This window comes from Styela clava, chromosome 3, assembly GCF_964204865.1.
Source record: "Styela clava chromosome 3, kaStyClav1.hap1.2, whole genome shotgun sequence".
Classification (NCBI taxonomy): Eukaryota; Metazoa; Chordata; class Ascidiacea; order Stolidobranchia; family Styelidae; genus Styela; species Styela clava.
The window spans coordinates 21,007,642-21,033,558 of record NC_135252.1 but is presented as its reverse complement, the minus strand read 5'-3'; the positions used below and the strand labels follow the sequence as shown (position 1 = coordinate 21,033,558).

The 25,917-nt window shown below is 31.9% G+C and overlaps 1 protein-coding gene across 2 annotated transcripts in view; it reads right to left on the bottom strand.

The window, feature by feature from the left end:
• LOC120343533 (G protein-coupled receptor kinase 3-like) overlaps nt 1-25,917 on the bottom strand; it is a 65,646-nt gene that overhangs the window by 22,167 nt on the left and 17,562 nt on the right. For both annotated transcript variants that reach the window (XM_078111353.1, XM_078111354.1), the window contains exons 3-8: nt 13,930-14,006; nt 8,644-8,711; nt 5,796-5,897; nt 4,031-4,105; nt 1,878-1,939; nt 191-242 (exon numbers count right to left, since the gene is read on the bottom strand). In XM_078111353.1, coding sequence (XP_077967479.1) covers nt 191-242; nt 1,878-1,939; nt 4,031-4,105; nt 5,796-5,897; nt 8,644-8,711; nt 13,930-14,006 — 436 coding nt within the window. The remainder of the gene's footprint in view (nt 1-190; nt 243-1,877; nt 1,940-4,030; nt 4,106-5,795; nt 5,898-8,643; nt 8,712-13,929; nt 14,007-25,917) is intronic.

Below are 25,917 nucleotides of genomic sequence, written 5' to 3'. Positions count from 1 at the left end.
AGAACTAAAATGAAATCCATAAAAAATAATAAAATGTATACGTCAATTCAAACAAAGATTAAAGTCATGAGATATGATCGGAAAAAAAAATGGTATGATTGGAGTCCCATATCCCATTGTGTGAAAACACCAAATTGCATATTCTCTGTTTAGATAAAAATGTCCCAAAATAAAAACTCCAAGTACTCACCCGCAAACTAAGTTCGAGATTCTTCCATTGACAATATCTTGTAAACTGCTCACTGCGGTTGTCAAGGGCAACAATGGTTCAATAAAGCATGAAAAAAATGAACAAAAGTTAGAATTTCATACTTATACTAATTACTAACGAGAGAAAAGTTAATAGGATGATATAAGGCCAACTACGATACCTGATCTGGTTGACAGTTCAGATTGACACCTAACACCTCACAACCACAGAATTTAAACATATAAGACAGGGCTACTTAACTATGTCTGTACACAAAACTTAGAAATTAAAGTCTAGTCATTCTAAAAATTACATTTTTACTATGCAATGTAACTATCTGTTTATACAGTTGCAGTCCAGCGATGATTGTTGTAGCGCGTTACTATCAACCAGCTTACTGTTAGCGTCAGCAATTTGATAAACATTTGTTTTTCTTATTTAGTAACATTTTTACTTGTGTTGTATTTTACTTTAGATCCATTCTAAGTGTGCTTTAGATTTGAGTTGAATAAGGCCTTATACTGAGGTGCTCAGTTTCCAATTTTGGTAGCGTATTCAAAAAATTTTCATATCATTTAATATAAAACAGACTGCATAACCAAACAGGAAATCAAATCGCTTTAACAAGATGTTTAAAAATAGAACAGACTAACAAAAGAACTCAATTATTGGTTCTCATTAAAATCTTTTCCTCCCAACAAGAAAATAAATAGATTTGTTAAAGATTCTTGGCAAACACACAAAAGACTAAATTTAGCTCAATAATTGTATGTGTAGATAGACTTCTTGTTACACATATTCACTCCTTTATTCATAGAATGGAATTTTACTTTACATAAAAAACAACCCTGCCCATGCATGATGAAGCACTAGTAAAGCATAATATATCAGTCTATCATGTTTGGCTGGATTTGAATTCTAATTGGAATTGACTGTTGTTCTCATTTGTAAGTTGCCACATTCCATGATGTTATCTTATATTAAAATTTAAAATTTATTGATAAAATAACTAATAAAATGTTAATTTATTGCAACCATGAGAAATTAGTTTAATTAGAAAATACAGGAAGTCTGAATGATATTTGGAATTCTGAGAAACAAAATTTACATATTATTAAAAATCTGTGTTTTGTGTTATATAAAGGGAATACATGACCAAATGGATAAGTGGGAAAAAGATTTTCAAAAACTGAGTTGTGGACTGCATAGTGTTGCAGATATTACAAATACTATATATCCTCAAATATAAGCAGGCCCCCTAAACAGCCCTAAAATCGTGAATTTATGAAAATTCGCATATAAGCCGACCTTACAAATCGAAACACAGCAAATGGTTGCAGAAGGGAATTAGTGCGATCAGAGTTATAAGCCGACTCCCTAGTTTGGCAACTATTTTTTTTTTAGTTTTAAACTCAGCTTACTTGCGATTCAATTTTGTTATGAAGTCAGTTCTCAATATATCGTAACCAGGTTTACTGTTTTTTAATCAGTAATTGTTTAGGTAATTTTATTTAATTCATCTGTGAGGGCCAAAACAATATATGGTACCGATAAATTTCTTTTTTTTTAATTTAAAAAAATCTTAGGACTTCACGGACACCAAGATATATTTCTGTTACGTTTCGTTTATTTAAGACGAGCATATTTCAATTTCTTCAATCTTTTCAGATGCAACAAAGAGTCTTACCTTTCAAGAAATTGTTGAAAAAGTATTTTGTTGAGATTATTCTTGATTTCCGGAATGTAGTGCTGTAGGAAGGAATGATAAAATTTAATACCCATCAGTCACGTGATTATCCAAATTAATTTACAAAAGCTGCTGAATAACAATGAATAACATTTTTCCTATATTTTTTTCAATGCAAGGCTCAGGAGCTGAAATTGATAAAAGCCTGTATATATATATACCTTGTTTGCGGTAAAAGCAAACAAAAGCATTGTATGAAAAAATAAACATCACTGATTATGTGCAAGAGGATTGCTGGAACCTTTACAATTGCAAAATAGTTTATATAGCAGATGTGCAGTAACAGCTTTCTCCTCGCCATCAAGGTTCCTGTGTCTGGTACAATTGACTGATTATTTATTCCTATACTGCACTAGTTCTGGTAAACGGACGAGAGGTTTCATAAAGATAGCCCAAATAAAATTAAAAGGTATTGAAAGAAAATATATAAGCCATTGATATGGTATACCGTGAAGCCGTACCGTACCATACCGTAAACTTCGTAAAAGGTACTCCCCTTGTATATGTACCAGGTTAGGGTTAGGCCATAATTTATTCTGATTTTCCTTATTTTAGTTCTATCACGAGTTCGAGGACTGACTGTGTGAGCCAAGTGAATATACCCCCTGCCTATAGGTTTCCGTCCCTTTACACAACTTGAAAGAAAGTAGGCAAACAAAATTAGTTACCTCCATATTGGTACACGCACTTCTGGAGCCCCATAATGATTTATTGCAATTATAAGATGCGGCAAGGTGTTGCTTATAGTGTTTGATTTAAGAATTTCTTATTCCCAAAGCTAATAGAATGATCACGCTAACAATTTCAAGTTTCATTCAACATAAATACTTTCAACGCTATTACTTAGCATATGGCCATTAATTCTACCCTACTAATGATATTTTAATGACAAAAATTTCAGAAAATACGTTGAAATTTGAAACACCTAAGCAGATGAGCAAAATTGGCAAACCTCTAATGTTTAGAATCACTGATAACGTATTTGTTTATTTATATTTTAAGATAAACTACCCTAGATAAGAAATCTTAAAAATGCGAGGGTAGTAAGTAGGTTGTGTAGATTTTATTATATCTGCATTCCAAAAGTCAGTACTTAACGATATTCGACATGATTATAATTCTAGCACCCTATCCCCCAAAGTGTCATGATAACTGACAAAAAAAAGAGTATAATTTGCCAAATAAATGAGTCATTAAGCTAGCATTCTAGTTTCATGGGGTGAATATAGTAAACAAAACAATATTATTTTTATATTGTAGCAAGATTACTGTGTATAGAGTATGTAGTGTATATTTGCAAAGGTTTGCCGCAGTGTAATTTCATTAATCTAAATACCGGCCGGCTCAATATTGAAATCAAACTGATATCAGTGCAGATAAGGAGAGATAAGGATCTCAAATATGATAACAATTTCATGCACTTTAAGATAAATTAGGGTAAAAGGCTATCATAGATGTTTTAAACATAAACAAATAATAAATATTTTGATCTATTCTTTATGATAACACAAATATGGGGTATTATGGCCACATAATGGCCATTTAGAAAGATAAGATTGTGTATCATAATGACTTGCATTAAGTTTTAACTGAATGGTAACAGCTTTGTAAAATCGGGCAAAAGGAATGACCTTTATACTTCTACTGGTAGTCTAATACCGACTGCTAACAGTACTTTTTCTTATATTTGCATGATATAGTCAATAAAATGTGAGAAGGCTTTCATAAATAGAATCTACCAACCATAAGATGTATTGGTAACTCATTTTGTTCGCCTACTTTACATCAAGTTGTGTAAAGGGACTGAAACCTATGGGCAGGGTTATATTCACTTGGCTAACACAGACAGTCCCAGCAGTACCAGGTTAGGGTTAGGCCATAATTTTTATTATGATTTCCCTTATTTTTGTTCTATTACAAGTTCGGGGACTGTCTATGTTGGTAAATATACTCCCATAGGTTTCAGTTTTTTTATACAACTTAATGTAAAGGAGGCGAAAAAATTAGTTACCTTCATATTGGTATACACACTTCTGAAGCGCCTTTCCTCTCCTTAGGATTAAGGGGAAAAGTAAATTCCTATTCTAACTTACATTAAAAAGATCCAATGGATGTTCTTCTTTCATCAACTTGTCCCTGACATGATCCATTGCTTTTTTTGTGAATTCCTACAAATAGTAAAAAAATAAAAAGATTAAGAAATGAAGATAGAGACGTGATAGGTCTTTGTTACGAGAATTTGCTCAAAGCAAGGTCTCCCTCACTTATTCAGATGTGAAGAAGACTTATGTCTGAGAGAAAAATTACAGAATGTTATGAGAATTACGTTCAGTTATTCCTGTTGCAGTGTGCCACACTTTGTAATCCTTTGTTTATATTCTGTCATTATTACATTATTGTTCTTTGTGTTGGGATCACTGATTTTCGTCAAGCGACAACGGACTGCATCCGCCTTACTTTAGTTACGAGTTGTTACGGATATTAGAATTGGTCCGATTAAGGCTATGCTTAGTGACTCAATGTAGTTATATTGCGTGTTCTTGTGTTTAGGTTAAGATGTGTTCTGAGTTTCTTAAAGCCATACTTTGTTATAATAAATAAAATGTCACAACACGAGACAGCACTGAACTGCAAAGAGCTGCTGAAACTATATAAACTATGATGGTGCATCAGCATCATTATGTGCCAGTATTTCCTGATGGGCTTGAGACTTCAATCAGTTCAAGTCATTAACATCAGGAGAACAGCTATGAGCTAGCGAATTGAAATAATGAAATAATAATCAATACTGATTACTGATTAACAACTACAGATAATGGACGTTTCCCTGACCCTTGACCCCTGAAAGATGCAAGATAACAAGAAAAGTACCCAAAAAGGCAATGTTTACAACCACGCTTGAATATCTGTCTGAGCGGTAGTATATATTCTAATTGTTACGTCATTGTTAGGTTATTGCTGATTTGTAATTGTTACGGATATAAATAAGGAAATTGATGCTCGGGGAAACATCCATATTAATAAAAAAAAATATTCTCCCTCATCAAGCATCTTAATGGTAACATCACCAAATTATAATAGTTTTGCTGACGCCGGTTGTTTTATAATATCCTCAATATGAATGTATGTGTTCGTTCAAGTCGTCCAACGATCAGGGAAACATCTTGAAGGTTGCAAATTGAAATATTAATCAATTTTGATTACTGATTGTTAACAAGTACAGATAATATCAATGAAAATAACATTTTCTCTTAAATAGTGCCCTAATAGAAACATCAGCAAATCATAATCGTTTTGCTAACGCCTGTTGTGCTTTATAACATCTTCAATATGCATTATCAAGTGGCAATCATGCCCTGCTTTGACAAACTGATTGCAATCACGTTATATGGATACTGCAGCTAATTAACCTTTATATCTACTTCCTGTTGATATTCCAACCTGTGCCTTATGCATGAATATTTAATGATAAATCCTGGATGGAATCAGTGAGTCAACTTATCATGTTCACGTAACGTACTTAGCATTGAATGAAAAGGATTAGGATCTGAGTTTGAAAAGGGGCTGGATTTAATAGAAAATCAAACTTGTCATACACTTGCTCCGCTCATCCCACATTTTACTTCCTTTTACCACACTTTGTAATGCTTGTCTGTTTTTCCGCACTCCTGTTTGTCCCGCAATTGTCCTGCTTGTCTCACACTTATTTTGCTCGTCTCCCTCCCACCTGTCCTGCTCATTTCAGAATTGCCCTGCTTGTCCAACACTTGTCCTGCTTGTCCCACATTTGTCCTGATTGTCTCACAATTGTCCTGCTTGTTTCACAATTGGAATCCCACACAAAAAAAATTTACTTACGTATGAACAAGACAGTAACTCTTTCATGATGTATTCATCGTAAATCAACTTTGCTAATTCTTTCCTGCTTTCGTCATCATCAGTTTCCTTGTATGCTCGAATCTATAACAGGAATAAGGTTAACAGTTACCATAACAGTAGCGACTAAAAACAATGTACAAATAGGACAATCAATGTATGCCAAAACAAAACGGGAAAAAAAATTGCAAAAATCTAATTTTATCAATGTCACAATGCAATAGCTCCAAAAAAGCATGTTTGGAGCTAAGTTAATGTAGCATTTTCCGAACCCAATACAGAAAATCAATCAATTTAAAATCAAAATCTATTCATTGCAACCCATAGCAGCTTAGACTATTAAAAATGGTTCAATTAAGTTCTTATATCATCTTAGGGATTTTTCATATATGAAAACCATCCAAATTTTAACTGAAACTCTTGTATTAGAGTACCCTTGGACTCCATAATGTCGAGGTCCTAATCGATTATTATATCTTGACTCACCCTATCAATAAAGTAGAACATAGTTCATTGCAATTACATCAATTCATTAGATAAGGCTTGACGGAAATGGATAAACACCTTACAAATTTGACATGTCCCAAATATCAGATAAAAATTTATTTCACTACTATTTTAGTATTTTGTATTTTTCTTTAAGAAATAACTATTCCACACTGAATATATTTTATTATATTTAAACCCTTAAAATTTGTTAATCCAGACCAATTTTAAAAATCAAATTGAGTTACGGTATCCAAATTTAGACCTCATGGATGGATTGATTACTTCTGAAAGGTTGGACTTAAGTAGACAGAGCATGGTTGAACTTTATACCCCTTTTGACATGGACCACATATAATACGCACCTTAATGATGATTTTTAATATCGGTTCATCTTTGGCCGAGGAAACAAAAAAAATACTTTCAGAATGGAAGGTATTATTGCATAGTATAATTGAATTTCAAGCTCAGAATCGATTTATTTGCACTGAAATAAATATATCCAGTGCCATAGTCGAAATTGCAATTTTCGGATTAGATTTATCTATTGCTCAAACATTTAGGGCTACATTTTGCAGATGACCTAAGAGTTTGTCATTGGAAGAACGTATGAATTTTAACTTTGGGAGGTTTATTTAATCTGCTATGGCCTTGACATGAAACTTTAGCAGACTATATAAATAAAGGCATAAGAATGTACGTTTTCCATAAAATTAATTTAGAATGTTATCTGCCAGATTCCAAACTCAAATTGAAATTTCTTTGAAAATTTTTTTACTTTCAATGTAAACGTTGGCTGTAACTGTATAAAAAAATGCATGGAATATATGTTTTACCTATTAGAGTTTATTTCAAATCTTACAAATCAATTTATTTTACAGCAATATAATAGATTATGTCAAAATTTACTAGAATCAAAATTTTCTTGCAAAAAGTCATGGTTTCAACAGAAACTTTTGAGAGAAAATAATGTCAATTATGATTTAATGTTATAATTCTAATATTATTGATAAATTATTGCAAAACCAACAAAAAATAAATGTGGTTTGTTTTAACATTTTTGTATGATCAAGGCTTTTTACAAGTATCTATTAATGTCAAAATTTTGTCATTGAAATATTGGGAAACTAACAAAAATTCAATATGGTTCGTTTTGAATTTGCTATTAACAAGACTATAGACAAATGCCCTCTAAATCTCTAATACATAAAATATAATAATTTTTAAAAGACCCGATTCTTTTTTTCCCATAAGCAACTTCAAACGCATGAAAAAATATATACGGGTGTCCACAAAGTTCCTTCACAATTTCAGTTCTCAATATATCTTAACCAGGTTTGTTGTTTTTTAATCAGTCATGGTTCAAGTATTTTCACTTCATTTAATATATCTGTGAGGGCCAAAACAATATATGGTTTTTAAAAATTCTCAAATTCAACAAAATTTTATTTTTACGCCTTCAAACAGTCATTTTAGGAAAAGGAAAACTGAATATTAATAAGGAATAGTATATTACTAATTACAGGCCATGTCGGAACTGACAGACCTAATACTGTAACCAAAACCATCAAAATCCTCGGTCATCAATTTGATAATGTCAATCAACTTAATGTAAATACCACGATCATGTTACAAATTCAACTTGTTTTATCGTAAACATAATCTAAGCTCAGAGGATTAACTATTTCTGATATAGAAAAGATAAAATATCAGAAGTGACAAACAACCATTTATGTAAACAACGATGTCAAAAAAATTCCATTCGTTTAAAAATAAAATTATAGCTAATAGCGGATAGCACGGAAATGCCACATAGCATAGCATGTAAAGTTGTTTAAGAAACCCAACTTGGATGGAATGCCTGATTTAAAATAAAAATTTGATAGTCCTAAACTTCTAAGTAATGAATGAATGAAAAATAAATAAAACAGCACAAACAAAACTTTGAACAATTCATTTAGAACAAATTTTATAGCTAATTCATCAAAATATATTTAGTAATAGCAAGACATAAAAATCTTATTTGTGAAAGGAACCATATAATGTATTATAATGTAAAAATTACAATTTAAAATAAAACATGTTCAATATTCCTAAATTTCATAGTTCATTAAAAAGAGAATTTGAATTTTGTTTTTTAATTTAGATTTTATAGGCAGTTTCCCCTTCCCCCCCGGCACTCAAAATAAGGCTCTAAACCAGGCACCGAGTAAGTGGGGGAATGAACAGAAATTAAAAAAAAAATATCCAACATGATAACATCTGAGATTAATTTTCCAGACATTCAGACTGGTCACACATGATTGGTCAGAACGAAGTAACCTAGCAACAACAGTATACTGACCTCTTCATAGAATTTCATGTGAGGTGGCATGTCAAGTTCATTGCAATATTCTCTGAATAATCTATATCCTGAAAAACAAAACAAAAAAGGGGTTCACAAAGTTTGTTTTTTTTTATACAAGATTGCACAATCCGATGCCAAGAGCAATTGAAAATGGGAAAAGCACTTGATGAACGGTTGGAATAGGATTTACATATTTATTCTTAGGGAGAGGAAAGCTGACAAGACGGCCACGGCCTATCGTCCAGTTACCAGTCCATGTTGGGTAAGGGATATGTTAGCCAATTATTTGTTTTCGGAATCATGGACTTGATGGCGGAGAAAGCCATAACCGACCAGCGGTTACGTGAACTACCCTATTACTTACAAACAACAAGGACATGTTAAGATCTATGAACAAGGATGTATAGTCTCTTTTCAATCTTAGCTTGTGTTATTAATATACAGAAACCAGTTGTCCATTTAATTTAATAACAACGAATAGGAAAAAAATCCCGGATGTCAGAAATGAAAAATTAGAATGTTTGATAAAGTGAATTGCTAGTTTTATGATTAATTTAGAATCGTTGTATTTAAAACTTGTCATTTTTAGCAAAAGACATCTCATGCAAAGCAGGAACTGGACTTATTGGTACTGACAAATTACAATGTAAAAATTATATAAAAAAAAGTGGATATTCCATATCATTTCAGAATCTGATAGAAAATCATTTAGCTTAAAACATCTAGTACGAAACATAAATAAACAAAACTTCAGTGTTGTGGGGACTTCTGACAATGTAAAAATGATAAAATCTAAAATATTTTGTAATATCAAACTCAATTGTTATACTTATAACTTGATTGGACAAATGATGATTTGGACAAATTTCTCTGTTGAGCATGATTTAATTTAGTTCATATTTGATATTCTATATTGGAAAATATGACTTCGGAATCTATTAGGTAAGTCTTAACTATTCCAAAATATATTTAAATATGACCTGAAGTTAGTGTTATGAGGAAACCAAATACTAAGTATAGCATTACATTCCCTGTGGTAAAATATGGGCAGTGAATTTGGAAACCAGCCAGAGATTATAAATAGATACACACAGGGCAGAAGTAAAGAGAAGTTTATGTATAAATACATTAGTAAACAGACCACAGATCCTTGTAATATTTGAATTATCTGTCACTGATTATTCCCAGATGGTACATCTGTTTGCCAATGAGCTGTCATTAAATGTGTTTCAGTGATGACGTAAGTTTGATGGTATCCAAGTTATATTTGGATCTGTGTGAGTTGTCAACTTAAAATTAGTTATTAGTATTATGATGTGTAAATAAGTTCTGGAAATCTTTCTTGCTGGATTTATTATACTGTATCGCTTATAAATGTAATTTTCGAATCATGATAAGGTATATCGCAGTGACAGAACCAAACATTTTAAGGGCTTTTAGAAATTAAATTTTTGTAATAGTTTGATTCTAACAGGCAAATCTAAAAATCAACATAAAGACTATCTAAAATTATAAATGAAACAGTTAGCATTGAAACCCTGGCCAAAAAATGTCACCTGGTCTATAATGGCCCTGGGGTCAAAGGTTATGGAATACACAGACTTCCTCAAAGTTTTATTTTTTTTATTTTTGACCAGTATAATTTGGAATCAAATTTGAGATTTTCCACCTGCTTTTCATTTATATCGTTGAATTTCAAATGAATTGCTGGATAGAATAATTGCCCAATACCTGATTGACTAATGCATATCTTCCAAAATCCTAGAATTTAAATGAAAAAAATCATCAATACCGGTACTATAAGTTAAAAACTTGAATAAAAAAAATAAAAAGTGTATTTATAATGAATAAAATTTCGATTTAAAATCACTTTTCCAAGGCAAACGTCTCTTAATTGTTTCCTATACCAGAGGGTTTAGAAAGGTTCTAATCTAATTACTATTTTGGGTCTGCATTTGGCAAAAATCCTCTCCAAATTTTGTTACCAGTACCTACTATTGACCAAGTATGAAACGTGTGTAAACCAGCTGTAATAGAATCAATTAAACTAACCCCTCAATAGGCCGAATATACATCAATTATCGAATTTCAGTCTTGGAAAAGGACCAGTTGACATGCTAGAGAGGCCTCGATAAATAATTAATGGGCATATGCTTGTCAACGCTCCATTAAGACTTTCTGTAGCGATACGGTAGCTAAACGTATCTTCAAAAATTAACCTAAACATGCATTCAGGAATGTAATCGTTTTGGGAATTTTCTAAATTGCGTTTTTCAGATCAAAATTCAATTTCGAATCTATATTTAATGAAATTTAACGTTTCAGAATTCACATTTTTTTTGCTGCGGTACTATTGCATTATTCACACGCGGATACACCATCTCAAACACATAGAAGGAATAGGTAGTTGGTCCTGCAGGAATCTAATTGATTGCATTCAATATTTTTTTTTTGTTTAATTTGAGTTTTAAGAATCGTATTCAAATCTTTGAATTTCATAATAATATGGCCCATTATGCAGGCTTCTAAAATATAACTTAGGTTTTTTAAATAATCAAAAGAAAATAACATAAATATTCTGATATTGAAGACTTAATAAATTGTCTAATATTGTGAATTCTTCTTCAGACATTTTGAATTCTAATAAAAGAGCAAGTTGTACAAAACTGTGCAGAGTAAGGGTAAATATCGCATTTTTATCCCAGAGGTAAGTTCAAAATATCGAGAATAACAACCGTTTGTTACCAGCACATGTCGGGTAGCAAAATATCTAAACGATTGTTCCAAATTCACAAACCTAAATGTGAACAAAAATAAAAATATGAAAAAAATAAATAATCCCAAGACTTTGAAGATGTGTCATGTTTGCAAGATTCAGCCATAATCTTGTATAATAATCGAATGATTGAATTATCCCAGGGATATCGACACGACGACTTTATTATATTGAAAAATATGGCCTTCAGGTCGGTTATGAGAATAGCTAACCAGTTGTTACAAATGCATAAACTTTAATGTGAACAGTATCACAAATATGAAAAAATAAAACTATTTAGCTAATCCCAAGACTTAATTAAAGATGTGACATGTTTGCAAGATGCAGCCATAATCTTGTATGATAATTGAATGATTGAATACGCAAAATGCAAAAATTTATCCCATATTAATACGTCCCTTGAGAATTAAGAAGAAAACAGCATTAAGTTTCTATTTATAGAACAAGTCTTTGATAGGTTCAATGTACTTGTCACCAGTGCAAATGTATAATGAACTCGCAAATGAGAGACAACACTATTATGCATCGGTTATTAAACATTCCAAAAAATTAAACAACTGTATGGTAGGAATAGGAACTCATAATGTTCCGAATCTCATTCAAATCGCCTTTTAAGCAGATGTCTACCATAACCTCTTCTGTAAAAGGACATAGGACTGCCATATAGGCAGAGGATAAGAAATAGGTATATGGTCCCAAATGCCACCCAAATGGTCTCCTCTGTGGAGGGCATATTGGACACCCATATTGACAATGAGTTTATAACCATTTTGAATACATTCTTGTGTGCTCCCGAAGTATGCGAACCAAGATGGCGGACATCGGAACGTAACATGGGTAACAGGTTAGGTGATAATTTTTTTCCAATTTTCCTTATTTTAGTCCTATTATCAGTTCGAAGACTAGCCAAGAGCCTCCCGTAGTATTTATACCTAAAATTATGGCCTAACCCTAACCTAGTACACATATTACATTCCGATGTCCGCCATCTTGGTTCGCATACTTCGGGAGCCCCCATTCTTGAAATATAATTTAAATACAGAGCACAAGTATTCCTTGAATTGGCCACTGCTCAACAGAGATTTTACCAAATTAATACAAAAAATTTAAATATTTTTTTATTCAGCTCTATTTCCTGCAATTTTCATAAGAATGGAGTTATTTCCTATAGTGATTTAATACCAAATATTAATTATCCACAATAAATATATATAACATCGCAAATAAATTTAGATAGAATATCCCCAACCATTCACACTTGTCAACAAAAAGTTGTCATGACAACGATTCAATAAGATCAAATTAGTCATAGTATTGAAAAATTTACAGCATTGCAGATTCTGTTTATATTGGTATCTGAATTTAATTCACAAAATCAATAAGTCTGAGCGTGATGCAGAGTACATGATTGGTTTAAAACAGGGCGTGTCTCCCATGAGAAAACAACTTCTTTAAAAAGCATTATTATTTCAGCAGGAAATGATATGCCCAGTGGTGGGATTCAAATTTTTTGTCAGCCGGTTCCATCATACAAATTCATATTTTCAGGCGGTTCTGTTACAAAAAGTCATGCTGACCGGTTCGCTGATTTCATAAAATTCCGTGAGACGGTTCTATAGAACCGGTGCGAACCGGCTGAATCCCACTACTGACGGAACCTCATTTAAATATAATATGGTAATATAAATATATACAGTAAGTAAAAAATTCGGATTATAATAAAACAAGAACATATGACATTTATGTAGATTCTATATTCAAATTAATTATAGTCAGGTCAAAAAGGAAGTCTTTGAATTTGAGAATCATTTTTGCATGCAAGCAAAATTTTCAATAGTTCTGATATGAATGAATTCAATTTTCGGTGAGATACATTCTAATTGTAACCAAATTAGACATTGTTGGAACCTCAGCCATGTATTGAAACCTCATGCTGGGTCCGGTCAGGAAGCTTCCTGCATAGTAATGCTCCCTATATATTATTAAAGGTTGCTGGTGCAGAACCATAGTAAGGAGCAAATCCCATCGTAATAATTTCCTTGAAACACTATTCATTCAATATGATGTACGGCAGGCCTGCACAACATACGATTTTGCTATTTACTGTGAAATTTCAAATAGAGCAGACCACCACTGGGCATATCATTTCCTGCTGATATAATAATGTTTTTTAAAGAAGTTGTTTTCTCATGGGAGACACGCCCTGTTTTAAACCAATCATGTACACAGCAGTGGAAGATCTATTGGTGCTAAACGGATTGTTAGTCTAGCCTACAATGGAAATGTCCAATAATGATAGATATGACTAAATAAATTGTCATACATATATTTGGGACGATTTTACAAAACTGAACCTGGGTAAAATATTTTCCTGCATTCAGTTTATACTGCAACACGCAATACCTACCGTAATTCTAATAAAAAAGAAATATTGAAAATGAAGGGTGAGTTTTCAAGGTAGATGAACCACTAAATACAAAGATTTGATAGCCTAAACCCAAACTTACCGATATGCTGCTCAAAAACTTCATCAAAAGTAACAAGTCCTCTTTCGCATAAATATTTTGTCATCACAGATCGGATACTGAAAAAGAAATAAAATGATTTTGAAAAATTTGTTCAACACAAACTTAAAAGTAACATAAATAGAGTCTCGAAAACCAGATAAAATCAAAACTGTTTATCAATATTTTATGTTCAGGTTGACTTGACTTTGTCTGTTTTTGCATAAGAGTTGACTTGAACCAACACAGATATTTTGGCGCTCCAGAAGTGTGTGGAAAATCGAAATAAAACTATGGCCTAACCCTAACCTGGTTCACTACGAGGGTACAGATATTTCATCTACAATGTCAGCAGAGTTAGGTAAATCTAAATGGCCCACTCAAAAAATAAAATAACTATTAGCAACAACAAAAATTGATTGCATTAATGTGCCCCAAATGCAGAACCGGCCTGCATGAAGTACCACTTCTATTCATCTGTCCAGCTAAACCAACACACTTAACCAGAACGGACCTATGGGAGACGTCGATCGAAGCCGCGGTGTTTCGAAGATGGACGAAGGGTGTTAACAATAACAACAATATTGCATTAATGTATGCTAAGTTCTGAAAATCATTATAAAAAATAAAGGAAAAAAGGTTTTCGATAAACTACCCACACAAGCTTTGTCACACATGTCGAGCTTTGCCACAAGAGGAGTGTCTAAATTTCAAAAAAAGTCACTTGGTTTGTACTTCTGAACAGAACGATGGGTACTCCCGTAGTGTGTGTACCCGGTTGGGGTTAGGCTATAATTTTATTTTGATTAACCTTATTTATTTCTATTACGAGTTCGAGGACTGTCTGTGTTAGCCAAGTTAATATACCCCCTGTCCATAGCCATAGGTTTCAGCCCCTTTACACAACTTGATGTAAAATAGGCGAACAAAATTAGTTACCTCCATACTGGTACACATATTTCTGGAGAGCCGAACTATGAACATTTTTTGAGCTTGCTTCAAATTTATAATGAAATACTATATTCCTCTTTTTACCAAAGTTTAATTAATAATTTATGATTGTTGTTTTTGCGCTCTATTTTCTTAAAATTTGAAATTAAATTTTGATAACAATCTATCTTTCTAAAAACACATGTGGTTGTTGTACGCTTGACATAAACTGGTTTGTTTATTTATTACAATGTAGGGATTAAAAGGCTTCAGCTGGTGTGGCAAATACTAGTAATAACAACACAATTAATCCTGAGGTAGTTCCAAAATATTCTAGGAAAATTTGCAGCAGAAAATCTTGGCGTAGGAAAAATTGATGCATGAAAAATCGCCGCAAGAGCATTTTGCTGTAAAACAAGTATTTGTGATAAAAACAGTTAGTAAGTTTTTTTGGTGCTCCCGAAGTATGCGAACCAAGATGGCGGACATCGGAACGTAACATGGGTAACAGGTTAGGGTTAGGCGATGATTTTTTTCCAATTTTCCTTATTTTAGTCCTATTATCAGTTCGAAGACTAGCCAAGAGCCTCCCAAAGTATTTATACCTAAAATTATGGCCTAACCCTAACCTAGTACACATATTACATTCCGATGTCCGCCATCTTGGTTCGCATACTTCGGGAGCCCCGTTTTTTTAGTACCTTTTTATTCAAAGAAGATTCGTTATTTAAGAGCATACCCTAACCATATAAACCTAACTGTTTTTATCACAAATACTTGTTTTACAGCAAAATGCTCTCGGCACGAATTTTCATGCGCCGATTTTTCGGTGACCGTACATTTGAACCCACGTACATTTGAACCCATGCGTATATCCACGGGTTCAATCTATATGCGGGTGCTAAAACCCATGGGTTAGGGTTAGTATGGGTTCAACTATCCGTGAAACAAAAAAAATTCCATAGGTGCAATAGCATACAGGTGCAATTGTCTTGGGTTCAAATGTGATGGAACCGATTTTTCCTATGCGGCGAAATTTCCTACGGAAAAATTTTCTGCGGCCAATTTTCCAGCCACATAGTCCCCAAACATAGTCCCGAATCACTAATTGAAATTGGAAAAAGCAGACACGGACAGCAGTGCCATGACCTAGTGATTATAGCAGTGTTTCGCAACCGGGAAGGAATGCCCCCGACCGATGGGAGAATTTTCTCAAAAGGGAGATTTTGCTTAGTATTTGCTGTGGTATAACTACTAATATTCTATAATTCATTATTACAATGCTTATTTATACACATTAACCACTTAAACTGTACGAAAGCATTAGTGTGACTAACCCATAATACTTGGTAAGAATTTATTAGTGATTGAATAATTAAAGTAGTTATCATGTATATTGAGGAAGGAAGAGAAAGTTCCAAGGAAGAAAGGAATTTAACAAAAAAGTTGGAAACCGCTGGGTTATACCATTGGACTCAACCATGGCGGCCAGATCCAGAGATAGGCATCACCAAAAAGGATATTTACGAATATGTTCTGAATTATTTTATTTTATTGCCATTATTTAATATTTATGAAATGGAATTTTGTCATTAGGTTGTTAAATTTCGGAACTTTTGATTCAATTAATCTTGCATAGCAAACTGTCATATTAAAATGAGTAAAAAAAACAATGAATTTCAAAAAACGGTGAATTTCGTAAATAAATATTTCTAAGAATTGATAATCAAATAAAATTATAGATAAATTGTTTTGATTCAAACAGATTTGATGAAAAAAATTGCAAAATATGCTAACTAAGAAAAGAAGTTCTCCTTACAGAACTTGCGAAAACATCACTGTCTTATTATAAGTAGGTTATAACGTAGCGCTTTAGAATTTGATTCATAATGCCACAATCTATTTATATATAAGCCTGTTTACCCCATAAGCTGTTGACGTCTGTGGCTATAAAATTAGGTTTTATCTGCAACAGTGCAAATTGCTATATTTATCAATGGTGATAAAATTAGTCTTTGAGCCATGGAGAAAGAAAAAAACAAGGTAAATATGTGAGAAAAATAGCAATGACCAAAATGTAGAAATTTCGCTATGAAAGATTTTATATTTGAGTATATTTTGGAATAACGTAACAAAGAGTGAATTATGCAATACACAATAATGTGCTTTATGAAACATATTTTAAAATACTTTTACTTGCACATTTCAATTTTTTCAAATATATTTGTAATGTTGCAGTTTGCTAACTATCTACTATTGATTAAATTTAGTCTAATTTCCGTTTGTCAAAACTATCAAATTTTCCAGTTTCAGATTTGAAACAGTACCGGTATATTCATTTTGAACTTTGTAATAAAATACAACTGCAATTTTACACCTATTATTCCAGTACATTAGTGAGCATAGATATGACAACATAAAAAAGATTCAGTAGTTTTAAAATGCATTCCTCATAGCTATACTTAATATTCATGAAGTTTTGTCTAGTCAAGATCATACTTCCTTTTAGGAAAAAAATTTCAACATTGACGTTTGCTGACGTTTCATTACGAGTATGTGCAATATTGAAGTACATAATTTAAAGCCCAATAACCTAAAGAGTTGCTGAATCCAGCAAATTGAAAAATTGGTCAAAACTTCAAAAATTTGAATAATGTGAAATCTGAAAATTAACAGACAAAATTTTTACATAATTTTCTAAGTAATTGATCATAATTAAATGGAAGATGGATATTTTTGGCAATTTTGGGTTTGGCTTTTCCCCCATAAGAGATTTAGAATTTTGGGTGTGTGTGGCCATTCACACAATTTTATATACAAAGTAATGCAAAATTGGCCAGTCAATGCCATCAATTAGACTTTGGTTGCCAATCAATCACAAATACTAGCTTGCCAATTACCATAAATTTTTCTCATAGATCATTACAAGTTTGCTAACTAGATACAAGTATCAGTCAAAACAAATTTTCAAGATAAATAGCGCAATGTTTTCAATTAGAGTACGGCCTCTAATCAATCAAGGAGAGATACTTTCTTGTCAATTACATTAGCAATGGTGTTTATGAAAAAATGTCAATCAAACGTACAAACTGCTATAAATTGAAAATACCTGTGTAAATATTAAAGAAACAAAATCAGGCTTTTTTTTTAATCCACGCAATATTTCTAAAGTGTTTCGTTCAATGAAGCAAAACTTCCTGAATCAAAGTAATCTACAAAGTTGTCGAAATGCTATCAACTGAAAATAAGTGAAAATAAGAGTGAGAGATCAATCGTACTTCTTACCGAAAAATATATTTCTGTATGTTTAAAAATTCCCGAAAGTAATCTATAACCAATGTCTATTGAAAATTAGTGAAAATTAATGTTAAAATATTAGGACTAATTGTTAGTTCTTACTATAAAATTGAATTGCATTTTTTTGCAGTGATCGTCTGGTAAAGAATAATTTAAACAGAGCAATATTTGAACTATTAAATTGTCATTGGGTTATGTCATAAACATAGAGGTGCAAGTTGCAAGATTTTATTTTGAACAAATAAATGTTTTTAATCTGCCAAAAACCATCTTTTCAAATATAAAAAATTAAATTAACAAGTTATTGAATAAAAATAGCTGAAGTTAATTATTTGGACACCCTTTTGTCAGACAAAATTTTAATTATACAAAAATTCAGATTTTTTGGTTATAATTGCGATATAATCACGTCTAGTCAGCCACATTGCGTGACCAAGTGTATAAAGAAATTCATACATTGGCTTTGGACCATAATTAGCTATTGATCATAATGATATGTTGATGAAATTATTTGAATAATGAAAAGTCATTCACAACCAGGGATGGCAAAATAAAAAAAAATAAAAAAATAAACTGTAATAAGATGAATCAGACATTGGTACTCCCGTAGTGTGTGTACCAGGTTAGGGTTAGGCCATAATTTTATTCCGATTTTCCTTATTTAAGTTCTATGACGGCTCGAGGACTGTCTGTGTTAGCCAAGTGAATATACCCCCTGTCCATAGGTTTCAGTCCCTTTACACAACTCGATGTAGAATAGGCAAACAAAATTATATTGGTACACACACTCCTGGAGCGCCGATAAATTTGCAGAAATCAGATTGCAAAATTAATTTTAGCAAAAAAGTTGGGGCAAACTAAGATGATAACTATAAATGAAATCATTTGAATAATATAAAACCCGAATAATTAATCAATCCAAACATGTTCTGAAATATTATCTTCGCATATGGGACACTGAATAAGTTTATTAAGGAAAATAATTTGGTGCTGCATAAAAGTGGATGGAAATTGCTAGACAAGAGCGATTTATTTTTACGAATAAATGACTTTCAACCTGTCACAAAACAAAATTAATTCATTATTCTGGAAACACTTCACTCATTTACAGGAATACTTCATATTTATCTTTCAGTTACGCCCATGATTAGCGAATCAACATTAGCAACGTTTATCATTGGTAAAGGCACGTCTGCTTCAACACATACGTAAACCCCTGTATTTGGCCACTCCTAGTAATCAAATAACAGAATAAATTCCATTTCAACTCATCCGTGTTAGATTATGATTTACGGTGATAACCAAACAGCTACCATTTACAGTTGTCAGCATGGATGGCAAATATTGAATGAAATACATTATGAAAATGGAACATTGTATATATATATATTCAGATTTCAAGTCCATACATCTGAAACAAATAACTAGCTAACTAATTCCATACCAGACTTGGACTGGTAACTGGACAAGAGGCCGTGGTTCACCATATGATTAAGCCGACTCAACAACTTTCCTCTCCTCCCCCGAGATAAACATCCTAATATATTCTAAAAGGGTTTATTGCCTTGGACAAATTACCACTCATAAGTAAGAAGTAACTGAGATATGAAATGACATAAAATCTTTTGTGATTCTAACGTTTTAAAAACGTACAGCGATACAGAACAAAAAAACCAGCAATGTGTCCAGAAATATTTGAATCATGAACTTTGAACTATGAATCTCGGTGGAAATCACATATCAAAATTCATTATCAAGGAAGTCTAAGTCTATATTATAATAACAAGATAAAAATATCAGCAACATTCATAAAAACAGTGTCGCTTCAAAAAGAACATGAAATTTGATTAGAAAAATAGGCCTTAAGCAATGTTACAGATATTTCATCAACAGCGTAAATTAAATATATGATTATATATAAACTTGCCCAAATGTGACTCATTATTAAGGGAATGTTGAAGTCTTGGTATGTCACAATGAGAATAATTGTACGTTATTTCAATAATTAAACAATTCATTACCAGTGATATTGTCTACTTCACACTATTTCACATCCGTTTTCCTATTTTAACTAATGATTAAAATATAAAATGCTCCATTGTTAAAAAATATGGATTGTATTTCATTTTTCTATGTACTAACACTTATTCCAGTCGTCCACTACAAACAAAACCTGTACAGGCCTCCACTGATATCTGGCGACTATTTATAGAAGGACTGAATTCGTTGCAGTTTGGTGTTGCTTTCCCAATTTATTATACTTTGGGTGAAGTGTTGGGCACGCAGTAAGGGCCAATTTATTTGAGTTTTATTTATAAAGTCTGTTTTAGCCCTGATAATTTGGTACCTCGCGAACAAAAAGTTCGAAAAGTGCTCCCTGGCTTATGAGATTAAATAGCAGATGAGATCTCATATAGTCTATAAATAGTCTACAAGATTACAAGAGCATGGACTTCAAATTTCAAATCCTCAATTATAAATTGATTAAAAAGAAATGGCTCTTCTTTATAAAATACTTGAGATCTTCACCAATCAATATAAGGGTACTTCAGAGACAGCGAAACGGATATCTTGATTCAATAAGCTTATGAAGAAAGCTTTGTTCATGATTAGTTATTAAATGAATACATTCTATTCCAATATGTGTGAAAACAAATATTTTTGTATATGGAACATACAGTCCTAAATTTTTTTAAATACTGCGGAAATTTATCAATACCTTATATAGTTTGTTGTGTGTCTAATGAAGTAGAAAAAAACTAATTGAAATACAACAAACCCAGTTAAGATATATTAATTAAGAACTGACTTCATAACAAAATTGAAATTGCAAAAGGACTTTATGTTCTATGATGATTATGACCAATGAGGAAATTTGAAAAATTTGCATAAATCAGAGATATTCAAATTTGATGAGATTAAAAAACTTGATTGGCATTTCTATAAGTTTAAAAAAAATATTTTTCGATTTGCATGACAGATTTTAATCACTAAAATGACAATACTCCCAAAATAAAATTCTAATCTTTCCAAAATTCAAGAACTTTCTAAATCACAATTAATATGAACCGATTTATGTATTTGAACATTCAATTGGTTTAGAACATCTCAGGCAAGACCAAATTTCTTAACTTTCCATTAAGCAAAGCACGGGGGATGTTTGTTTAACGAAAATACCATGCTTATGAGAGTTCTTGCGTGAAATTACATGGTAAACCTGTGAAGAATCAACGAAATGCAAAAAATTTCCAAATATTTATATATCCAATTTCCAAATTTCCGTTTTCCAAATATTTATATAAATTGGGAGACATTGGAATATTGGTTGAAGTAACTAGCAGGTAAAGTTAATAATATTTCCGAACATCAAGGAGTCTGTAAAAATGATAGTAAACTCTAATAGAGATGAAACTACTTCAAAATTGATGTAAAAATCAATTTGGGATTACTCAATCCAACAAACATTAACAATCCAAACAGGATAAACTCTGACCCTATATTCAAGATGACAAGATAATGAATCAAATATTGAAATTGATTTAAAATTAATAACATTCAATATCATAAATTCTAAATTTTAGAAATTATTTAATTTCATTTAAAAATTATCATTTCGAGATGTATGGCCACATAGATATAGTAGAATGAATAGATAGGTACTTTATGGACAACTTCAGTCCAGATTTTAAGGGCTTAGCCTTAGACGGCTATAATCTGCGGAAGGATAAGGCCATAATAAGCAGTTGATATGAAATTTTAAAAGTGTTCTATGACATCATAATTACTACCTAGCAATGTGTCTGTGGTAATTATGTGCAAACAAACGTCATGCTTGACTTGAGATGAATGAAATCCAGACAACTCAAAGATCTTGAGATAAAAATATTGGGCACTTGACTATGGCTTCAATTATTTATCTGAAACATGAAAAACAGATGAATAAATCAATCAAATTGTTTCATTGGCCATTCCAGCAAACTGACTCAATAAAAAACGACAGATAAAAGAAAAAATATTTGATGAAATTCAATTTTTTTGAATATCATTGTTCGAAGATTTCAGCGAATGGGAGAAAATTAGAAAGTAAATGCAATCGAAGTAAAACTAGTATTCGGCCTATATAGATAAGATACTTTGTTTTTAACTTTGCCATAGTATAAAGAGATTTACAATACACAAGACAAGCATACAAGACGGAAATTCAGGAAAGTTTGGACATTAGCCCCGTACACTGACACAAATATATTTCCGTACGAAATGTAATAAAAATATATTTGTGTTAGTGTGTCGCAAGGCTCTTAAATCCACTTTTTATCTTCACTCCTGCTACAGCGTCCTTGTGTTATACGAATCCCTCAATGCAAAAGCATAGAAGAAATATAAGTAGTTGGTCCTGCAGAAACCGCACATGGTTGGTCCCGCATATGACATAAGATTTATTACAAACTTTAAAAAATTTTTTTTACAATTTTAATGACCAATATCTGTTTATATCGCAATCTCTTATCAGCGACTCGCGGGGTTACCAGGCTATCAAAAGTGTGATTTTTCGAGCAAAATACGCAAGTGTTTAAACTTTTCAACCTGAATATACACAAATGTTAGTCTGTCATAAAATATCGATTATACCATAATTCCCAACATGACAGCACATTAAGTCATGCTTGGATGAATTTTAGACAGAATGTAACAACTTTTTAAGATCGATGTTGAATTGTATCGATGCGATTTATTTGTCTTTCTGATTAAGGAACTGATTGAGTATGTTTCTATATTTCAGTTTCCGAGAAAAGGTGAGAAAAGAGAAAAGGTTAAGATTATTATGACATAAAAATGAATAATTTTGGTTATTCAAATATTACCCAAATTTTTTTTACAAGACGTTTTTTTTTCAAACGAATCGTCAAGGCAAATAAGGCAAATAAATGATTTCATTGTAACCAATATCCAAAATGTTTTGGGCATTTGTATTACTCATCCCTAGTACTTTATCTAATTTAAATATCCATAGACAAAAAAGGCTTCAAAAGGATTGATTTAGATTGATTTTAACACTCCCAACTGTTTTTTCGGACCTCCTGAAATATGCGCACCAAGATGGCGCACAACCTGAATTCAGGTTGTGTACCAGGTTAGGGTTCAGGTTATGCGACATCTTGGTGCGCATACTTCAGGAGTACCGTTTTTTCTACGACTATCACAATTTTAATTCAGGATGGAAATGAACATGATATATAGAGTGTCCATAAAGTCTTAAAAAATTTTAAAATTGCAAAGGGAATTTACCGATACCATATCATATATAACTAATATCCAAATGGTTTTGAGTATCTGCATTGCATTGCAGATCCATAGTAGGCCTACTTAAATAATTCAAATATTTGCGGAAAAAAAGTACAAAAGAATTGATTTTTAATCTTATGCTGCAAAAGTATTATTCAACCAGACATGAAAACTATGCTAAAGTTGACATTGTCACGATAAGGAAATGAGTCGACTGTTAAAAAAGCTATGTTAAATCAAAAATTCAAGTTTATTGTTGTCAATGGGGAAACACTGGGATAATACCCTAAATCAAGATGCCAACTGATTGACTATTCAAAATCATTTAAAATTAGCTATGTGCCAGTTCTTTGTTTCTGAAATAATTTTCATAAAAATCTGCCTTTCTGGCAATTGTTATCGCACAGTTAACAGGAAAATTGATCGCATTCAGATTTTCAAATGTGTGTTATGTTGAATTTTAACAAAATTACAGACTATGTTGTAAACAAAGTAACACTAGATGGATAAGATATCAATCAATCAATATTTAGACTTGAGTATTACTGTATATCCTCGCATCTTGCATATATAGTTGTAGCTGTTGGAATTAAATCAGAATAATGTCATTTCGTTTGATTGCAGTTATTCGAGTATAGTTCGAGTTATTCGAGTATAGGCCCTTTGGTGTGATCAGAGTTATGCGTGTATAAGCCAAATTTTTAGTACGATCAGAGTTATGTGCGTACAAGCCGACCCCTTACTGTGAAACCCTTTTTTTTTCAGGTAAACTCCACTTCTATGCGAGGATATACGGTACTTGAATATTACATGGTTGATTTAAATCCGATATTGAAATGAATTCGAACTTAGAATTATATTATACAATATAGTAAATTTTTAGTTTTAAGAATAATTCCATTTCCAACTTGCCATTTGTCGAATAACACAGTTAAACAAAATAAATTAAAATAGGACATACTTTGCATTATTTTTTCATTAGCAAATTGAATATCTCTCTCTTACAATGATGTCAATTTTCATGTTGTCATGATGAAAATATTTCACAATGTATTCAGAATAGAAAATTCAGTTTAAATATCTCAGAATCTAGAATTCTAATTCCGGCGATTTATTTTGAAGAAAACTGTACAAAAATTCAAAAACACTTTTTTTAAACATTTTTTGTATTTATTTTATCAATGTGAAATCACCAGACATCATTAGACATTAAAACACATCTTATCAACGACATTTAATATGAAATAAAAAAGATAAAATAAACTTCAACTTAGATATTAATGTTATGGATGCCAAAAAGTCACTTTATATGTTGTTCTATGTGAGTGTAAAATACAAAATGAAAAAAAAATGTCATAAAATGTTGAAATATCTTGGCAAACGCCGGCAAAATGACATTTATGAAAAATTGAAATCTCATATTTATGGATAACTGAAGTATTTCAATTTTTGTCACAATTCTCCAAGGACTTTTGAAGATAAATTATTCATTTGTGGGAAAAATATTTTTTTTATAAATTTTTTATTCCATGACAGTTTGACAGTATCTCCCGTGTTTGCAAGTAACATATATTTTTCTATAAAAAAATGAAATATCAATTTTCCCATAATGACAGTTGGAACAAAAATCTTCCTAACTGTTGGTTCGTTAGTTACAATTTCACAACATCACAAATATAACAAAACAAGTGGACAAAAAATAAATGCGAGAAAAGACGAGAATTGAACAGTTCTCATTGGGAGGCCTCCAGGATAACAGTGTACAGAACAGTAATGCTGTGAAAAAGACACATTACGGGCTTTCTTACAGAAAAATGTTTGACATTGCACTTACAGAACCAATGGAAGGGTGAAAATATTTTCAAAAATTGTTGTTACATATTATTCACTTCTTGAACCAATGACCATGGGGTTCTTAATCAGGGTTTTATGGCTCCCCTATAGATCCTGGTTTCCCGGGGCTCATGAGCGGAAGCCTTCGCTGGGTACAATTCATGGTGACATAATTATTTCAAAGTGAATTGACTATGATTCATTTAATTTTATGAATGCAATGCAGATGCATCCGTTTTTTACTGTTTATTATTAAATGTGATACAAAAATGAAAACGATCCAAAAACAAAAAAATATATCACAGATAGAAACCCATTTGAAGCAAAGGTATGGAATACTGAATACTATTGTAGAAAGCAGCACAGAGACAGATAGTAACCCATTTAAAGCAAAGCTACGGTAGATATTTTCATTCAAAAGTAAGCGCCACAGCCCACAAGTCTTGAAAGGGCCACAGCCCACAGATCTTGAAAGTTTAAGAACCACTGCACTAGCCTACCACACCCACTGGCTATCTTTATTTTTATTGGTTATTAGGATTATTAGTCTGGGGACCAGATTAAACAGGAGATGAATGCCTTCTGTTGACAGTCTATTGTTGTCCATTTTAACAATGAATGGATCGATTTTAAAATGAGCAATAAATA